At 38.2% G+C, this 21,026-nt stretch overlaps 1 protein-coding gene across 1 annotated transcript in view; it reads right to left on the reverse strand.

The window, feature by feature from the left end:
* Plxdc2 (plexin domain containing 2) overlaps positions 1-21,026 on the reverse strand; it is a 436,538-nt gene that overhangs the window by 40,781 nt on the left and 374,731 nt on the right. Inside the window, exons 11-12 of the mRNA XM_055593812.1 lie at positions 16,295-16,442; positions 14,996-15,034 (exon numbers count right to left, since the gene is read on the reverse strand). Coding sequence (XP_055449787.1) covers positions 14,996-15,034; positions 16,295-16,442 — 187 coding nt within the window. The remainder of the gene's footprint in view (positions 1-14,995; positions 15,035-16,294; positions 16,443-21,026) is intronic.

A 21,026-nucleotide genomic window follows, 5' to 3' on the forward strand; every position in this document is an offset into this window, starting at 1 on the left:
CCATCTATAATGAGATCTGGTACACCCTTTTGGCATGCAGACAGAACACTGTATACATACCAAATAAATAAATCTTAAAAAAGAAAATCTTCATGTCTAAGTTTTCAGCTAAGTATAAAATCAAATGACTTTATAGGGTGTTGCCTTGTACAAATCCCCACCAAATACTTGCATGGCTAAGATAGTGGGGTTTTTAATTAGAGAAAAACTTAGCAATAGTTTGCTAAAAAGTGTATTCATTATGGAACACCAAAGGTGTGGTTAGCAAAGTAGTGTCAAGGTTGAGTAAATGAGAATAAAAGTGACTACATGCTTTTTAAGCCCATCTCTATTATACTAAAGTTACTAATGTTAAACAGCATTTATACAAATAGCCTAATCACGAAATGTTTACTGTGCTATTAAGGGAATCACCTATTTTAAAGAGAGACTAGGAATCCTATTCAGGGCTGGGCATATAGCTCAGTAGTGTAGTGCTCATGAAGAACGTGGAAGGGCATGCACTCCATCCCCCACACCAGGAAAATGTGTGGTATAACAATAGATACTTCTCTAACGTACTAAGCTGATGCACAACATGTAAGTGCTAAGACTAGGAGAAGTTCACATTGCCTGACCAAAGCTTCTCTGTGTGTGTGTCTTCTTCTAAAACAAGCACAGTAGTCCTGTCTGTCTTCTGAGGGCTGTGAAGACATGGGGTGTTGCTTATGAAGTGCCTGCCATTGGTCTGCACCACAGTGAGTGTTCGGTGAAATGCCAGCGGCTAGCCCTGCTCACAATAATTGTCCTCCCACACAGTACAATATTCTATCAATCATGTTAACATTATTGTTAATGTTGTTTTTGAAATGAATTTACCATAGAGTTTAACCAGGCCTTCAAAGAACTAAACTCATGTGACTCAAATTATTCCATATGACAGAATAGGAAGAAATGCTTTTAAATATATGAAGCCAGAGTTACACTGACCGCTAAAACCTAACTCAATAAAGACACAACAAAAAATTACAGACCTATCTCCTTGATAATTATAGCTGCAAAAATTCTCAACAAAACCCTAGCAAATTGAAACCAAGAACACATCAAAATGGTCTTCTATCATGAACAAATAGGCTTCATTCCATAGATACAGAGATGGTTCAACATATGTAAATAAATACCCATGCTTCACTTGATTATCTCAGTTGATGCAGGAAAGGCCTATGCAAAATCGAATAAATAAAAAATTATGATAAAAGCAGGAGAGACTAGGAATAGAGGAAATATCCCTCAACAAAGTTATATGAATCAAGTCTATAGGTAACATCATGCTAAATGTGGAAAACTAGAGCATTTCTATTAATATCAGGCACAAAACCAGGATGTTCACGGTCCATGCTCCTTTTCAATAAAGCACTCGAACTCTTTGCCAGAGCAATACAACAACAGAAGGAGAGAGAAGAGAGACAAACATGAAAGGAAGAGTCAAAGTATTCATTGTTAATTATTTCTTTAATAGTTACATTTACATTTCTCCTTCCAAAACCTCTATATACTCCTCTTTGTTCTCTTTCAAATTTATGGTCTCTTTTTTACTAATGGAGATACATAGATAGATAGATAGATAGATAGATAGATAGATAGATAGATAGAATTATTAAATACATAAGTACAACCTACTCACTCTGTAGAATGCTACTTGTAGTTTCCAATTATATGAATACATGCAAAAATACTATAAAAGAGTCTACCAGAAAACTCTAACTGATAAATATTTTTAGCAAAGTGGCATGGTAAAAAAAAATAATACACACAAAAATCAGTAATCTTCCTATAAAACAATGCCAAATCTGCTGAGAAAGAAAGCAGGGAAACAATCCCATGTAAAACAGCCACCCCCATCATCCCTTGCAAATTACCTCAAGTTAACCTTAGCCAAAAAGTGAAAGAGATGTACAGTTAAAACTTTAGAAAACTACAGAAAGAAATTGATAATGACAACAGAAAATGAGAAGACCTCCCATGCTCATAGATCTGCAAAATTAAAATTGTGAAAATGTTCATACCACCAATGGAAACCAACAAATATGATACAATCAAAATGAAACTTCAATTCCATTTTTACAGAAATAAAAAAAAAGGAAATGTATGCACAGAAACACAAAACAGAGCCAAAACAATCTTGAGCACCAGGACGTTTCAGAGTATTAGGGACAATCTCTCAAGGTAAAAGACAAAGGTCATTGTCCTGCATCCCTACCTCTGAAAAAGCATGCAATCTGGGGCAGTAGCTGGGATGTCACAAATAGGAGTAAACCTGAGAGCCACCATCTGAGCCACAGACTGCAGCTGCAGAGGCCTACTAGGGTCGTTGGAGGGCATAGCTAAGCAGCTGCTTCTGAAAACTGCAGGGTCACAAGGCAAACTCAAGTTCATTGATCCTAGAGTTTATGCTTAAAATTAACAAACTTTAAATATCAACAAACAAATAAAAATATGGATTCAGGTATTTGCTGGAGATGCTAGTTTACCACACTGGATGCCTCAGAATGGGAATCTGAACCTTTGATGCGCTTCAAATTCAAACAGTACTGTGGTGTGAAGTCTGGAAGGAAACATGAACAGGATCCCATGCGTGGTGTATGTATCTCAAGGATAGAGACTGGTAGGGAACAAAACCTTCCATATTTGGCTAGAGCCTTGGATTTCATTAGTTCATTTTATTGGAATCAGTAAGGGATTTTTCACATTTGATGTGGAGGAAGAAAACCTGAAACTGTTAAGGTCCAGTTTGCCGAGTGTGTACAGTTTAGGAGTCAGTATCAGTGTAGACACAGGCTAAGATTTCACCTCTCGCAGTGATGGTAACCTGCTTGGGAAGAGATCTATCATAAAATTGTATTTCCACACTGTCTGCTCCTCAAGACCTCGAATTCCAAGTCCCATGAAAAATATATCCTTGCGCATTGGATATTAAAGAGTCTATTGTTAGTCTACGGATGAGCATGAAACGCGTCTAACTTCTTTCAACCAGACAGTTGCACAAAACACCTCCACCTTACCGGTAGCTAACTCTTTCATGGTTTAAACAGTTGCACAGGCTTTGCTTTCACATAGCTGAGGGATGGCATCTGAGAAGTAACAGGGCTCTTTCTGTCTTACAGTGGAGTTGGCAAAGTTGGTGTTGCCTATCTGTATTTTTTCTAATTCTTTTCTCATACAGTAAATCCTCCCCACCCACTTCCCCTCTTCCAGATCTACTTTTCTTCTGTTTCTCTTCAGAAAGGAGAGGCCAAATAGTTTTCATAAAGAAGAACTGTCCACGGAATGGGTGCAGAGTCACCTGAGCCACATGGAAGCGATACCCTTTGGGGGCAGTATGGTGGCAAAGAGCTGCATGCGTAGGAAATATGGGAGTTCAGACAAAGGGCAGATGCTGTGCTTCTAAAACTTTGTGTGCACAAGGGATGACAGAATGCTGTGGAAGCTGAGTAAGTTAAACATGCCAAGCTCTCAGGAATTGCCTGGTGTAAAGTTAATAGCCCAATAATTAGCTAAATTCATTATTATTAGTAAATAAATGATGCGGTTCTATGAACAATTTAAAGTAAAATATGAATAAAACAATCAGAAGTATCCAACTATTTTCCAACTATTAATTAAAGCAGTTGATGCACTAAAGAGAAATCTATTTGCCTTAGTGGGGAATTTCAAGACACTTGAAAGCATTTCCATAAGAAAGCATAAAGAAGTAAATATACTTTGATGAAAGGCATACCAAAATGTCTTTTTTTCTTTTTTTTTTCCTGAAATCAAGGTAAAATTTACATTATTGAAATATGTAGATTGTGGGTATATAAATGAACAGACATATAACTATATATACCCGTGTAACCATTATCTAAACCAAGATATGGAATATGGTAAAGCCCTCCTCCATAGTTAGGAGGGCTAACCAGAATCCTAGTCAATCATCCAGGGCTAGTGAGATCATAGATCTCAGAAGAAAATCTACTGTCACCACTCTGCTAGCCCAGCTTAAATACTTAACTACATTCTAAACATTATCCTTACACCACCAGATAAGCATAGTCATCACCCCTCACCAAAGAAGCTTGTTTTCTAGCAAACATCATCACAGAAAACCATTACTGGGCACAGTCAGTGGGTTGTGGGGAGCCAGCTCCAGTGGATACATTTGTGGCACATCTTCTGTATTTGAGGTTCAGGGACCATCACAGTAGAGGGGCAGAAAGATTTTCATACCAGAATACCAGAAGGTCTCTTGTGATACCGCCTTTCCTAAAAGTGGCTGCATAAACAAGATATGAACAATCACAACATCAATAGATATAGTAACTCAAAAGAGGGAAAATCTTAAAGGGTACCACTCTGAGAAAAAGAAGTACAGGCAACCAGTGACTACTGAGAGACAGAAAGATAGACACACACAGAGAGACACACAGAGAGAAGAGAGATACAGAGGTAGAGGGACAGACACAGAGAGAGATGGGCAGAAAGAGACAGAGAGAGGAAAAAGAAGAGGAAGAAGAGGTGGAAAAGAATTAGTCTCTTCCAGGGATGTGTCTCTAATTGGTTATCCTCTAATTAGCCTTTTCCAGGGATGTGCCTCTAATTGGTCTGCTCTGAAAGCTAATATACCCAAACAACAAAAATACTCAACAAATTCTATGATTCAATTTATATAACTGTGCATATGGAACATCAAAGAAAATTAGGCTACCAATTTGAGAGTAAAGGGGGAGGGGCTGCAATATAAATGTTAGTATGTATTAAAGTCCTTCTGCTTAAACCTTATGAAGCAAGTTGCTAATTCTTACTGTAACTGAAACAATATTTGGCCACAGTTAGCTTACAACACTCATGAATCAGTGTTAAGTAATTAACCCTTGCCTTTACTGGCCAATGCACATTTATATTTTTTGAAAACCAAAGAACAAAAGTGGAAATTAGTCTTAATGGAACAGCAAACTATTATAAAAGATTAGTGTTTTGAAGCATTATGGTTTTTTAAAAGTGGATCACTGTATTACAGGAGAACTAAACATTGTCCATACACAAATGAACAGAATTTATTGCTTAAATCTACAGCCTGGAGGACAGTCTCTCTCTTTCTCTCTGCTCTCTTCCTCTTTTTCCCTCTTCCCTTACCCCGGTGTCTTCAAGACATGGTTTCATGTAGCCAGGTGTCTCTTGAACCTACTACATAGCTAAAGACAACCTCTAACTCCTGATCCTCCCACACTTAACTTCCATTTGCTGGGATTACAGATGTGATGTGACTCCATGACGAAGGCAAATTATAGAAGAGTCAGACATATTGGGAGTCAGACATTCTCAGAGGGTTAGTCCATTACCCTAATGGTGGAGAGCATGGGAAAAGGTAGTCAAGAATGGCACTGGAGTACGAGCTCAGAGGTTACATTCTGATCCAGAAGTAGGAGGCAGGATGGTGTGGGGTTTTGAAACCTCAAAGCCACACCCCTGGTGACACACTTCCTCCAACAAGACCACACCTCCTAATCCTTCTGAAACTGTTCCACCAACTGGAGACAAAATATTAGCCTATTGGAGTGGGGACATTATCATTCAAACCAACACACATAGCTAACACCATGACATGATGTGTTTGTAAAACTGGTTTCTGGGATTCCTCATAAGGATCAGGTTCCAAAATCAGAAGTTTCCTTTTCTTGGAAGAATATTTCCCAGTCAGGGGATAGGGCAGAGAGGTATAAAACTGAATACGAAAAAAAGTAGTTACTGATCAGATGAACATGGCAGGGCATTTGCAGGAATTTAATGGAAAATATATTTGCAGGGTCCTGAAGGGTGCATGTGGCTTTTCCCAGAAGCTCTGCAACATTATTTTATTCTATGTACTACTAGCAGCAGAAATGCTAACTACAAATCCTATCTACACATCTACATAGAAGATAAAGGGACATTAAAATGTAAGGTTTTTCTTCTTTTCTCATGCTCAGTAACATCTTTTTCAAGCTATTAGGTGGAAGAAAGAAATCACAATTTTTAAGGTAAAAATGATTATAAAACAGAAAATTTATTTGGTTCAACAAAATAGAAAAAAATAACCATGTTTACTAAAACAAATAAGCTTGATGGCATCTTAAATGGGCTAATTCTCACACACTGTGCAGAGGAGTTACAGGTGCAATAGACATGATGCTTTCGGGTCCCTTGCACCCAAGAAGCAAGATGCATTCTTCACATGGAAATGCAACTGACTTTTCTTTGCCAACAATCAAAATGTTCAGGATAGCCGTAGTGCAGAGATCAACCGTGGACTCAGAGATATCTGTGCCATTCTTATTCTAAAGACTGGGCATGAAGAAATCAAGCACTCTCTCAACCCTTGATACTCTGATGAGTTCTGAGAAGTGCTGGCAATTTCATTAGTCCAGAGATTTTAGAATTAGAGTAGAATCATTGAGACAATCTGAACTAGAGTATCAGAATTTGAGTGACTGCTGAATTGAACTGGGGGTTTATGTTTTTTCCAACAAGCATTACCACTCTGATCTATAAAACTCCATCTTTGTATTTCCACACAAGTTATCACTAGTTGTCCATGTTGGCCTTGAACTCCCTCTTCATGGCCTGTTATGTGAGCTCATTCATGTCCTGTTCTGTGAGACCTTCTGTTTTGTGCCCGGGTTAGGTGGGGCTAATCCCCTGCTAAAATGTAAATATTTGAACATGATTACCTAGCCCAATGTTTCTGATATTATTGACATTATTGATAAAGCTTTAATCAAACCACTTTCCACCAGAATCAGTGGGAATATTGACTCCTGGGACTTAAGGCCAGAGGTTAAAATTTAATTTTCTTTTCTTTTCTTTTTTCTTTTTTTTTTTTTTTGGCAGGGGAGCAGTCCCAGCTTAGAATTTTTGTAAACCAGAATAATAACATCAACAAGCAACCACATGAGCTCATTATAAAGAAAGAGATGAAAACTGTGACTCTACAATAGTTGAGGAGAGAAGTCTTTAATCCTGGCGCAATCTCAAAACATTCAAAGCACAAGAAGTTTTCGCTGTTTTACTAGCTATGTGCTCAGAACAGAGTTAGGGCCAGCATGAAAAGTAGCCAAACAAAGCCAGAGATAAAACAAAATGCCAAGATACTTCACAGTGCTCCAAAGAAAAGGTGATAGAAATTCAATAGCCTGTCAGAAGGAAATAACAGGCTCCTTCACCCCCGAGACTGATCTACACAAAGGAAGCAGAGGAAAAACACAAAAAGGCGTCACAAACACAACAAAAGTCATGTTGCCTTGATGATTTATGTATGAAGGACAGAAAATAATTTGACTGTAGGATAAGTGTAGATGCTTGATCCACCACAACAGACTAAGCAAACAAATAAAAAAAATGGGCCTCTAGAAGCAGTTTTGTGAAAGTCAGAATAATGCTCTCACATTTATCTTCAGACAAAATGTCTTACGATTAAGTTCAGAAATAGGAAACGGAGCACAGTGGAACCTGAGTTTATCCAGCCTTCCCATAGATCATGAAAGCTCATCTTTATCGGCTTTTTATAATCATTCACTATAGAGGCATTTACTCCTGAAGTAATTTAATCAGCATGCTGCAATGTAGCAAATTTTTTCATCTCTCAGTGCAGACACTAACCCCTGACTCAGAAAAGTCAGCCTATGGGGATCCAGGCTTAATAAATTTCTAACAATAAGAAGACTGACTGCTAGGATCAGATGGCAGGGGAAGAGGACTCCCTCTTTCAGTGGACTAGGAGAAGAGAATGGGGGGAGGGGTTACAATTGTGATGAAAAAGAATAAACTGTAAAAAATAAAAATTAAAAAGTAAAGAGTTTACAAGAAAAAAATTACAAAGAAAGAGAGAAAGAAAGAAAGAAAGAAAGAAAGAAAGAAAGAAAAAGAAAGAAAGAAAGAAAAAAGAAAAAAAGAAAGACGGGCTTTCTTGGTGACCTTTGTACTCTACATCAGGATTGTGTACAGAGCTGAGACTTTAAATAATAGCAATTAAAAATGTATGTTCAAACATTATTTTTTTATTTTTTAAATTTATCTTTTATTTATTACAATTTATTCACTTTGGACCCCATCTGTAGCCCTCTCCCTCATCCTTTCCCAATCCCACCCTCTCTCCTTTTCTACTCCCATGCCCCTCCCCCAGTTCACTGATAGGGGAGGTCCTCCTCCCCTTCCATCTGACCCTATCTATATAGTATTCCTCTATGGCCTGATAAGGCTGTTTTCCCCTCAGGGGGAGGTGATCAAAGAGCCAGCCATGCTCAAACATTCTTAAACAAGAAACTTAACTCCATCAAATGGAAAAATCTTTAAGGCCTTTAATGAAGAATGCAATTTGGGTTCCTTTGATAGATTTGATGATATTTTTTAAACATCACAACCTTTATTTTTATTTTTAAAATTTTATTTATTTATTTATTACAATATATTGTATTTCAGCTTTAGCCCCCTCCATCATCCCCTCCCAGTCCTATCTTCCTTTCCTCTTCTTCTCCCATGCTCCTTCTCCAGTCCACTGATAGGGGAGGTCCTCCTACCCTTCTATCTGACCCTAGCCTATCAGGTCTCATTAGGATTGGCTGCATTGTCTTCCTCTGTGGCCTGGTAAGGCTTCCCTTCCCCCCACCATGGGGAGGTGATCAAAGAGCCAGCCCATGAGTTCATGTCAGAGACAGCCCCTACTTCCTTTACTAGGAGAACCAACTTGGATGCTGAGCAGCCATGGGCTACATCTGTGCAGTGATTCTAGGTTATTGCCGCTCATGGTCCTTAGCTGGAGAATAAGTCTCAGAAAAGACCCCTGGGCCCAGCTGGTTTGGTTCTGTTGCTCTCCCTGTGGAGTGCCTATCCTCTCCAGCTCTTTCTATCTTCCCCTTCTTTCATAAGATTTCCTGCACTCTGCCCAAAGTTTGGCTTTGAATTTCAGCATCTGCTTTGATACCCTGCTGGGTAGAGTCTTTCAGAGGCCCTCAGTGGTATACTCTTGTCCTGTTCCCTCTTTTTTCTTTCTTCCAATGTCTATTCCGTTTTCCATTCTGAATGAGGATTGGTCATCTTACCCAGAGTATTCCATTTTGCTTAGCTTCTTTAGGTGTACAGATTTAAGTATGTTTATCCTATATTATATGTCTAATATCCACTTATATGTGAGTATATACCATGTGTGTCTTTCTGATTCTGGGTTACCTCACTCAGGATGACCTTTTCTAGTTCCATCCATTTGCCTGCACATTTCTTGATTTCCTTGTTTTGATGACAATTTTAAAATAATGAAATTGTTCAGGGTTTTGGAGCTTGAATTAATCTTCACAATTTTGCCATAGCAAAAAAAGCATAGTTAGGTTTGCTAAACTACAAACATGGTTGAGTAAATGTCCTTGTTGTGTACTTGAGCATATTTTGGGTATATGCCTAGGAGTGGAATAGCTGTATATTGAGGAAGCACTGTTCTTAATTGTCTGAGAAAGTGCCAGATTGATTTCCAAAGTGGTTGTACAAGTTTACATTCCCACCAGCAAGAAGGAGGATTCCCCTTTCTCCACAACCTCTCCAGCATGTGTTGTCACTTGAGTTTTTGATCTTAGCCATTCTGATGGGTGTAAGGTGAAATCTCAGGGTCTTTTTGGTTTGCATCTCTCTGATGGCTAAGGATGTTGAACATCTCTTTAAGTGTTTCTCTGCCATTCGATATTCCTCTACAGAGAATTTTCGGTGTAGCTCTGTACCCCATTTTTTAATTGGATTCCTTGATATATTGCTTTTTATCTTTTTTAGTTCTTTATATATTCTGGATATCAGCCCTCTATCAGATATAGGTTTGGTGAAGATCCTTTTCTAGGCACAGCGGTCTTTTATGAGACTGTTTCTCCAACCAAGGACCATGTAGGGATATAACTCCTCGGATGCAGTACATGGTAGCTCAGTATCTAAGTGGGTACCCTAGTAAGGGGAACAGGAACTATTTCTGACATGAACTCAATGGCTGGCTCTTTGACCTCCCCCCTCCCCGAGAGAGGAGCAGCCTTGCTACGCCACAGAGGAGGACATGGCAGCCAATACTGAAGATACCTGATAAGCTAGGGTCAGATGGAAGGGGAGGAAGACCTCCCCTATCAGTGGACTTGGAAAGGGGCAGGGAGGAGATAAGGGAGGAAGGGTGGGATTGGGAGGGAATGAGGGAGGGAGCTATGGCTGGGATACAAAGTAAATAACTTGTAATTAATTTAAAAAATAAAATTATAAAAAAAAGTTTGCTAAACTGAGATGAATTCTGGTTGAAAACTGTACATCTCAATTAAAAATCATGCCCTTGATTAAGGTAGCAAACTTCTCCTCTGTCCTGGATATAACTATCTTCGGTTTGCATCCTGAAGACATTTATGTTTCTAATCAGGTGGGAAGCACCATTCAAAGGCAACATATTCAAATGTCAGAAAAGGCTTTTAATGGTCACACCTGCTACTATGTACAGTTCACTCATTGTTAAAACATATAGCTCTTCTAATCAACCACCCTAGAATCCAAAAACACAGAAGCTTTTGCTTTACATACATGAATTCCAGGAACACACTCTATCTTCTCTTGCAGGTGAATTAAACAAAATTTCTAGAGAAGCCAAGAAGGCTGAAGGAACTTTAAATTAAAATCTGAACACAAGTAATAAGCTATACCTTGGTTTTGGAAAGTAGGTGCTTCTGATTGCAATATCACTGGTGACAAGGAAGCATAAATACCTCCAGCTTTTATCAGAACAGATGAGATGGAAACAAGTATGTAATTATACAGAAAGGGAAATTTAATTTTAAACATTAATAAATAGAATCAGTTATTATAGAAAACAAATATAACGTAGTAGATATAAATAAAATAGCTTGTTGTTGGCATTCCTTATGTTCAGTCTGGATGTAAGAATTATACTCTGAGGGACAAGCAGCTTTATGAAGCCATTAGTAACAGGGAGTCTCCTACATAAATTCCCATCTCTACTTAACCCTATGTTGAACTCCAGGAACCTTTTGTTTGTTTGCTTGTTTCCATTCTAATTCTGATTTTGCAGTATTGGGAATTGAACCCGGGGTCTCAATTCAAGGTAGGAAATCCAACTTTCTCTACTACTTTAATAACATATTACGTTATTATTTTAATTATGTATGTATGTATGATGTCAAGTGTGACCACGGACATCGGAGCCCCGTGGAGCTGTCTCTGTAAGCAGTTTTGAGCTTGCTGAGGTGAGTTCTGGATGCTGAACTCTGATGCTCCTACATGCGCCTCACTTATCTGTAATTCTGGGGCTCAATGCTGGGGCTCAAGCCCAAGTCCTTTGTCATGTCTATCAAGTTGTCTGCAGCCAAGCATTCTTTAGAAGAGACACAGCTTGATTCAGATCAGATAGGTCTGCGTTAACTGTACTTGAATGTTTTCAGGAAAAGAACCTGAAACAGTTCCAGATGAGGAAAATATTCGTTTTTATTGTATAAAAACAATTTTGGCATTCTGATGACTCCCTGTTATATCAATGATTTAAATACTATTTGAAAATCCAACTTTTCATTATTCAGTGTCCTCCAAATACTACATTTTTATTATGTGGTTTACTTATTTTTTCCCCTACAATTACAATCTATTTCTAATGCATAGTTTAATAACATATTTATTTTTGTGATTCTTCAATGCTTTAAAAAATCTAGGATATTACTGGGAATCACTGGTAATAAGTTAGACATCTACTTTCAATGTGCATTCTAAAAAACACTAATTCTGTGACAGGCTACTTATAAAACAATTTTATAGCTGAATAAATCCTGGAGAAATGCCAGACAGAATATCTTCATAGCCATCTTGAATATTCCTCGGAGGGCATGCATAGTCATGGAAGTAAAGTATTTGCCTAACAATCACCTGCTATTTTAAGCCTCAGGTCTGCAACAATGCTTTATATAGCAAGCAGCAAGCAGAAATGATTGAATGTTTGCACCAAGGTTGTGAACCACTTTTCACTGGAGAAACTTTAAAACTCTTCCACTCAGAGAATCTCATACTTATTTAACAAAAGGTCACAGGAATCCTTTGGCTTTTGTTTGTTTCTTTGTTTTTGTTTTTTTTCCTGTTTGCACCATAGAATCTTTCAAGCAGGTTAAAATGAAAAGAACAAAAATAAATAAAGAAAAATCAATGAAGAAAAGAAAAATAAAACAAATTTGAAACTTCTACCTATGTTAAAAGTTTTAACATCACAAATATAACAGAAGTATAAACTCCCAAAGCCTCTTGAGAATGGTTCCTTTCCATAGAAAGAGGACTAGACATCTGTGCAGGGGGTCTTCTTCTTCTGGTGCCCATGGCAGCTCAGTGATCAAGTGGGTTGCATAGTAATGGGAAGAGGGACTGCCTCTGACATGAACTGATTGGCCTGCTCTTTGATCACCTCCCCCTGAGGGGGGAGCAGCCTTACCAGGCCACAGAAGATGACAATGCAGCCACTCCTGATGAGATCTGATAGACTAAGATCAGAAGAAAGGAGAGGAGGACCTCCCCTATCAGTAGACTTGGGGAGGGGCATGCATAAAGAAGGGGGAGGGAGGGTGGGGCTGGGGGGGAGGAGGGAGGGGCTTATGGGGGGATACAAAGTGAATAAAGTGTAATTAATAAAATTATATATATATAAAGAGGACTAGAGAAATAAACAAAAAGCAGTGCAGACAAATACCCCAGTTCACAGAATGAAATGTTTCCACATTCCTTGAAGTGGGGTGTCTCAATATTAGGACTTAGGATCAAAAGATACTTACCAATATCTCTCTCTGGGAAATCTTGAATTTAAAAATTGCTAACATCTTTTGAAAACTATGATTTTAGATTCTTATAACTGTAATTCTTATTTTTCCACAATTTCTTCATTATGTATCCCAATTGAAACTTTCCCTCAATTCTCCCAAGCCCCACCTCCTTCTCCCACCCCCCATCCCATTCCCCTAGTCCACTGAAAGCGGGAGTTCTCCACCATTGCTATCTGCCCATAGCTTGTTAAGTCTCATCAAAACTGCTTGGATCCTCTTCCTCTGTGTCCTGGCAAGGCTGCATCATGAGGGGTGAGTGATCAAAGAGCAGTCAACTGAGTTCATGATAGAGGCACTCAAAGATCCACATGAAGACTGAGCTGCCAATTGGCAACATCTGAGGTCTAGGTCCTCTCCATGCATGGTCCCCGGTTGGTGCATCAGTCTCTCCAGAACCCCCTGGGCTCAGATCATTTATCTTTGTTGGTTTTCTTGTGGAGCTCCTGACACCTTCATGTCCCTCTATCCCCACCCCTCTCTTCTTCCATAAGACTGCCTGCACTCTGCCCTAAGTTTGGCCATGAGTCTCAGCATCTGTTTTGATGGCTTGTTGGGTGGATCCTTTAAGAGAACCCTCTACAGTAGGCTCCCATCTTGTTTCCTCTCTTCCACTGCTTCTGATGTCTATCCTGTTTGCCTTTCTGAATGAGATTTAAGCATCCTCCCTAGTGTCCTCCTTAGTGTTTAGCTTCTTTAGACTATAGAGTTTAGTATATTTATCCTATATCATATGGATAATATCCACTTATAAGTGAGTATACACCATGCCTGTCTTTCTGTTTCTGGGTTACCTCAGGATGATCTTTTCTAGTTCCATCCATTACACTGCCATCTGTAATTGCATTTATTTATTGAATAAATGCATTAATGAATAAGAAATTTGTGCATCAAAACACTACAGGGAAATATGAGACCACGGACAGCTGGTACGATGACATTTATGGAGAAGTTAAGCTGTTGTTATTTTTAGATGGGTTGATGTAAACTCTAGAGATGTGCATACACACAAGCATCGATCTGAGAATGCATAGAATATTGGTTATTTAACACAGACTGAGTAATTTAGGAACTATTTTCTACAATTACAAGGAAAACACCCCCAACTATATCACTTATCAACAATCTATCATATCATATCTGTCTGTCTGCCTATCTGTCTGTCTCTCTGCCTGCCTGTCTAATTTATCTGTCTTCTTCATTTCTCCCCCCACTTTTCTATCAGTTTTTGTTGTTATTTTTGAGACATGTTCTCCTTGCTTAGCTGAGGCTGATCTTCAACTCATGATGATGTTACTTTAGCCTCCTGGGTGAGTTTCAGTGAATAAATTGTTTGAGGCTACAGAAGTAACCTATGCATAGGTCAGTGTTAAAATGTTCTCATGTCTGTGTAACATACACTATTGAGAAGTAGCAACCCTTTCTGGAAGCAATTAGAGAATTCCTTATGAGAGAATTTATTCTATCAATAGCTAACATAGCCAAGTGCTAACCTATGAGCTTATACAGTTTATTAAAATATTTTAAACACATAATTAATATTGTTCATGGTATTGTTTAGTGAAAAACCTCTTTTCATCAAAATTTTAAGTACCAGTACAGACATTTCTAAGTTCTCTTAAAAAAACTTTGTTACTGGTAAAACGTTGTCTAATATTTAAATTTTGTCCTTTGCATTTTAAAACAGATGAAAAAGCCTAGCACAATACACTCCATACTTACTCTCTTAATTTTTAATTGTCTGTGCAAAACAACCAACCATACATTTCAGTGAAATGACCTTTGAACCAAGTGCCTGCGGCCATGCCAAATACTATACACACAATGACCTAAGGATGAGGGCGACAAACCCAGCAAAGCTAGTGGATGATTGTCCTCCTCATAGCTGGTGGTTGAGGTCGTGCACTCGTATACAAAAACAAAAGGATTTGGACTTTGTTTCATTTCTCAACCCAGCTCACTCACTTCTTCACATGTTAAACACCACCAGGAATGAAATCTACCTCTGTTCAGTCTTTGGAATCCCACATGCCCTTTTGTCATATTAAAATGAATTAAAGTGAATTAATGAATTAAAGTGAATTAATGTCTGCAAGTGTTTACAAAAGAAAGGCATGCCCCCCTACCTCCACTGTCTTTGAGATGCAGTGCTATCTTCGTGTCATCTGGAAGAGAAGTTGGGAGTTATTATAACATAAAACAATTTTAAAGGTGCATAAATTTCATACTGGATAACTGAATTCACTGCCTTAACTCCAACACTCTCTTTTTATAATTTACTGAGAATAATTTATAGTTCAGTGAGAGAGCAATATCTTTACATGATGTAGCATGACTTTTTAAGATAAGACATTAGAAATGTATCTGAGATACAATCCTGTGAGAATGATAAAAATTATAATTATACCATGAAATATAATTTTAACATTCTAAAACAAGTTAGAGCAGGACTTTAAAACAGGAAAGATTACAAATTAATGAGAGCAGTTAGGATTTATCAACAATTAAATATTTATATTAAAAATTTGTATCAATAAAAATTATGACCAAAATCATTTGTAGAATGATATTATTATGAATGGATAAACATAGGGCATAATTTCAAAGATTATATTTTACAATAAAGGTTGGTTTCCAACAGAAGCACTTTTTCACAGTCTTTTGAATGATAACCCCCAAATTTTGAATTTAAGAGAAACACAATGCAGTGGGCACTTGGCCTCCACGTCACTTAATTATTACATCCGCTTAAATGTCAATTAAAACTAAGGCTTCGAATTTAACTTTTCATTCTGAAGACAACAAAGCTAGTGACAATAAGTTATGAAGCTATGTTCTCCCCTGAAAACATATCATGGCCCCCGACTTCTTACTAATTCCACAGAGAATGGAAAGTTATAAAATACTGACTATTAAATTTTCCTCACACATGACTCTTACCTAGGCATGAACACTTTAGTAATTTTATCTTCTCCATAAACAGAGGTACATTTTCAAGAACAATGTCGTGATATGCACAGCGTCTCTGTGACTGACTGCATTCAGAAACTACTGCTATACATCCATATGTGAGTAAAATTATCTATTGTTCAGAATTTCACATCAATAGTCATTTTACGCCTAATCCTTTTGAGTCCTGTGTCAGGAATATAGTTTGATGAGATTAAGTTCAGTCACATTACAAGAAGCCCATGTTTCTTTTCCAGGGGAAAATAGAAAAGCCAGATCATAGATAACCGCTAAGGCGTGGTAAGAGAATCAGCATATGTAAAGGATCCCAGCATCTGTGTGTAGATTATGTAATTCTGAATCTGAGAAACCCTAAGAAAGTTAATTGGCTGAACGATATTTTTTCCTTCACTAAAAAGGAATTACCCAGTAAACATTTCTTTCCTATAAAAATAAGCGAGTAGTCCTGTGGGTACCTTCTGTAGGGAGGCTGGTGGGCAGCTGTGCTGTCACGGCTCTCCTGGTGGTGGTCAGGACCCTGAATTGCATGGTGGTCGTGTGTGAGGCTGTGGTAGTTTGAGATGTCTCCGCTGACTCTGTGCTCTCACACATCTTCTCTTTTGACTAGTAGGAGACACAGAAGTGAAATTCAGCAGACTGAACCATTGGTGTTTCTTAAAGTTACATCAGAGAAATTGGACTGTAAAGCACAAAAATATCTAAAATTGCTGTGATTAGTAAATTGTTTCTGTGTCTGCGTATTTATAGATTTTGCTAATTGACAAAGTTTATAAGAGAGAGAGAAGTTATTATTACTTATAATTTATTCAGTTCGTATCACTGTTGTAGCTCCCTCCCTTATCTCCTCCAGGTCTCATCCTCCCTTCTCCCTCTTCCCCTATACCTCTTCCCCAGTCCACTGATAGGGGAAGTCCTCCTTCCCTACTGCCTGACCCTAGCCTATTAGGTCCCATCAGGACTGCCTAGATCCTCTTCCTCTGTGGGCTTGCTAAGTCACCCCACCAGGGAGAAGTGATCAAGGAGGAGGCAACTGAGTTTATGTCAGAGACTGTCTCTTCTCCTTTCACTAGGGAACCCACATGGAACACTTCTTAGATATTTGTAATCATCACATTCACCTGTTTAACCTTGTGTCATTTTTTTTATCTTGCCTTCATTTATTTGATATATCTACAAAAGATGTGAGATCAAAAGGTAAAAACAGTTAAAGTTAGAAGAAAAGCCGGTGCCCATAGAGAAGGTATAACACCTATTTGGATGCATGGACAAAGATTACATTCTTTTCACTTCAAATGGACAGTGCTATATCTAAAACATTGCTCAATTGCTCCTGGCTCTTTTATGACCCCAAAAGATGGTTCAGGTTGAATGGAGATTTAAAAATTCATTTGCTCCTGTGAAATATCCAAAACCATCCAGATAAAGCTCTCATTTAAACACAGACTAAGTCTTTCTAGCACAGCTATACAGAAGACATCAGGAAGAGACACATTTCCTTTTTTCCCCTTATAACCTACAAAAATAAGTCCCATAATTTTCACTAATAATGACTCCAAGGTCCATAGCTAAAAGTTGATGCTGCAAACTACCTCTTTATGCTTCAAATGACTACTACTCTGAAAATAGCTGGCTCCAAACAGAAGCAGAACTCACGACACATCTAAAAGTAACTGTCTTGTCTTTAGTGGGGGAATCTTCACCAGTGAAGGTAGAGTACCTTAGAGCTGTTTTTTTTTTTTTTTTTTCAATAGTCCAATATGCCAAGGTTCATTCTCTACTCAAGTTACTGTATTTTCTCTGTTTGAGGACTTAATGATCATCTTAGCACTGACTCCTCCTTAGCTGCCATCCACAATTCCTGATCCTCAGATGAAAATCTCTACAATTACTCTCGAAGCTCACTTATCTCATTTCACTCCATTTATGTATTTTCTTCTGAAATTCTTCTCCATTAAATGCACAATAATTGCTCTGCTTTAATCTCCCTTCTTCATCACCTCTTCAATGCCTTCAAGTATTTCTTTATTTTTTTGAGCATTTTTTTTTTTTTTTGGAAAATGTCCAATTCTGAACAAAGAAAAGATCTTCTTAATCCTACCCACTCCAAAGGCAGGTTGGACTGAACAGTCATCCTCATTGGAAACTCACAGATTAATTGCTTTCTCATTTAGAATATCAATGGTACCTGGAACTGATTCTGTATTTGTATAATCATATGTTCTAAGGCCATGGTACCAATTCTTCATTCTACTGAACAAACACAATCCCATAATTACTCTCTCTGTTTTGCCCTTAGCTCACCTTTCATTTCCTTGATGAAAGAGGCCATCAGCAGGATTTCTTTACAAATCGTACTTGTTTCCACCTAAAAACATCCCCTCTTTATTTTATTCAAGAGGACATCTACTATTCCTTATAATTTTTTTTCCAGCTGTATTCAGTTCTGCTCACTTCCTCAGGTTTTGTGAACTTGTTCTTCAGAAGAAATGTTTGCTTTTCAACATTAGCTATTTGTAATTCTCTGGCCACTTGATACTGCTAACATTCAAGCATGCCTAATCTTAAACTCCAGCCTCCCACTGCTCCACAGTATGTCCTGACACTGCAGTATTCTACATTTCCATCCAGTCATCTTCAAACTTGCAAGGAACTTGGTGTATAGCCTGGTCACCTCAGATTCTCAGCTTCCTCACTTAATTACAGTCTTACTGCTACCCAGTCCAACTTGGAATTTCTCTGTATTTTCATGTATCTTCATAGTTACTAAATCTCCCAATGGTACCCTATGGCTAACTCACATTAGTGAACACAGATTTTCACTCTTATTTTGGCTTAGGTGACACACATTCACCTATTTTCTGACTCCTCTCTTACAGCTCCACTGTTTCCTTTTCATATTGCTACTTTTTTAGGTTGGTGATTCTTGTTATGTTTCTTGGCCTTCCTTTCCACTCTTTTTTCTCCTGCACTTCCATCTCTACACCTATGCTTCCATTTAACATCTTGATTTTGAATGTTCAAAAATATGTATCTGAAGTTGTCTTCTTCTCTGGAAAGCCAAGCTCAAATATTCATCTCTTGAAGGGTCATGTACATGTGAATGTCCCAGACATCTCCAAAATAAAGAACTTTGGGATGGTATTTGCTGTCTATTGCTCTCAATGAGCACTATTCACAACATTTGTGTTTAAGGTAAAATCTTGTATTTGGTTTGTTTTTGCATTTACCCAAGAAATTTATTGTACATACAGTATAAATTTAAAAGCAGTATTAGGATATGTTTTGATACCCTGCAGGGTAGAGTCTTTCAGAGGCCCTCTGTGATAGGCTCCTATCCTGTTCCCTGTTTTCACCCTCTTCCCATGTCCATCTCATTTGCCTTTCTGAGTGAGGATTGATCATCGTACCCTAAGTCCTCCTTCCTGCTTAGCTTCCTTAAGGTGTACAGATTTTAGTATGTTTATCCTATATTATATGTCAAATATCCACTTATAAGTGTGTATATACCATATGTGTCTTTCTGCTTTTGAGATACCTCACTCAGGATGATTTTTTCTAGATCACATTTGCCTGCAAATTTCATGATTTCTTTGTTTTTAATTGCTGAGTAGGATTCCATTGTGTAAATATACCACAATTTCTGTATCCATTCCTCCATTGAGGGATATCTGGGTTGTTTCCAGGTTCTGGCTATTATGACTAAAGCTACTACAAACATTGTTGAGCAAATGTCCTTGTTGTGTACTTGAGCATATTTTGGATACATGCATAGGAGTGGTATAGCTGGATCTTGAAGTAGCACTATTCCTAATTGTCAAACTTTGGGTAGAGTGCATGGAATCTTATGAAGGAAGGGGAAGATAGAAAGACCTGGAGAAAACAGGAGTTCCACAAGGAGAACAACAGAACCAAAAAATCTGAGCATAGGGGTCTTTTCTGAGACTGATACCTCATCCAAAGACCATGCATGGAGATAACTTAGAACACCTGCACAGAAGTAGCCCATGGCACTTCAATGTCCAAGAGGTTTTCCCAATAATAGGAACAGGGACTGTTTCTGACATGAACTCATGGTCTGACTCTTTGATCACCTCCACCTGAGGAGGGAGCAGCCTTACCAGTCCACAGAGGAAGACAAAGAAGCTAGTCCTGATGAGACCTGATAGACTAGGGTCAGATGGAAGGGGGAGAGGACCTCCCCTAATCACTGGACTTGGGGAGGAACATAGGAGAAGAGGGTGGGAAGGTGGGATTGGGAGGAGTCGGGGGAGGGACTACAGCTGGGATACAAAGTGAATAAACTGTAATTAATAAAAAAATAAAAATTAAAAAAGCAGTATCAAGATTTTCAAGACATGAAGAAAATCTCTAAACATGCCGTTTCATGATCTTTCAGCTCCCTCAAAATAAATTCTATAGGCTCTAAAGACAGTATGAACAATGTATATTAAGCAACATTTAAAAACACAAATGTAAAAGCAAAGTTGGCCTGGAGGAACAAATGTCAATACCAATATTGCTTAAAAGGAGACCAATTTTGTATCGGCATTAGATGGAGTGATAAATACAAGCACCTTTCCTCTTGTGAGGGCAGAAACAGGGTACACTGAAACCCACACAGTCCTATAGGCAGACCCTCTTTGGCAGAAACCATTATCTACCTAGGCACTGGTACTTCCACAGATTAAGATGGAATTAATGCACATCTCTAACCACAGAAAATAAAAGAAACACAAAGAAAAAGAATCTCACATAGAGTTAGCAAAACCAATGAACAACTTGCGCATACTACCAAAACTAAAGTGAAATTCAAAAAGTAAATTGCCCACACACCGCACACTAAAATGAAGATTTTAATGTGAATGACATGGATAAAATACTTAGAAGAATACAACACTAGAATGAAAATTTTAACGTGAATGACTTGGATTAAAATACTTAGAAGAATACATTTATAAAATATTGCTAGCAGGGGCTAAAGAGATGGCTCAGTAGTTGAGAGTACTGGTTGCTTTTCCAGAGGACCTAGATTTAGTTCTCAGCACCCACATGGTGACTCACAACCATCTGCAACACCAGTTCTAGTGGGTCTGATGCCCTCTTCTGGCTTCCACAGGCAATTCATGCACACGGTAGCAAACACGGAGCCAAAACACCCATTCATTAACACACACACACACACACACA

This window comes from Psammomys obesus, unplaced genomic scaffold (genome assembly GCF_907164565.1).
Source record: "Psammomys obesus unplaced genomic scaffold, mPsaObe1.curated_primary_1811, whole genome shotgun sequence".
Classification (NCBI taxonomy): domain Eukaryota; kingdom Metazoa; phylum Chordata; class Mammalia; order Rodentia; family Muridae; genus Psammomys; species Psammomys obesus.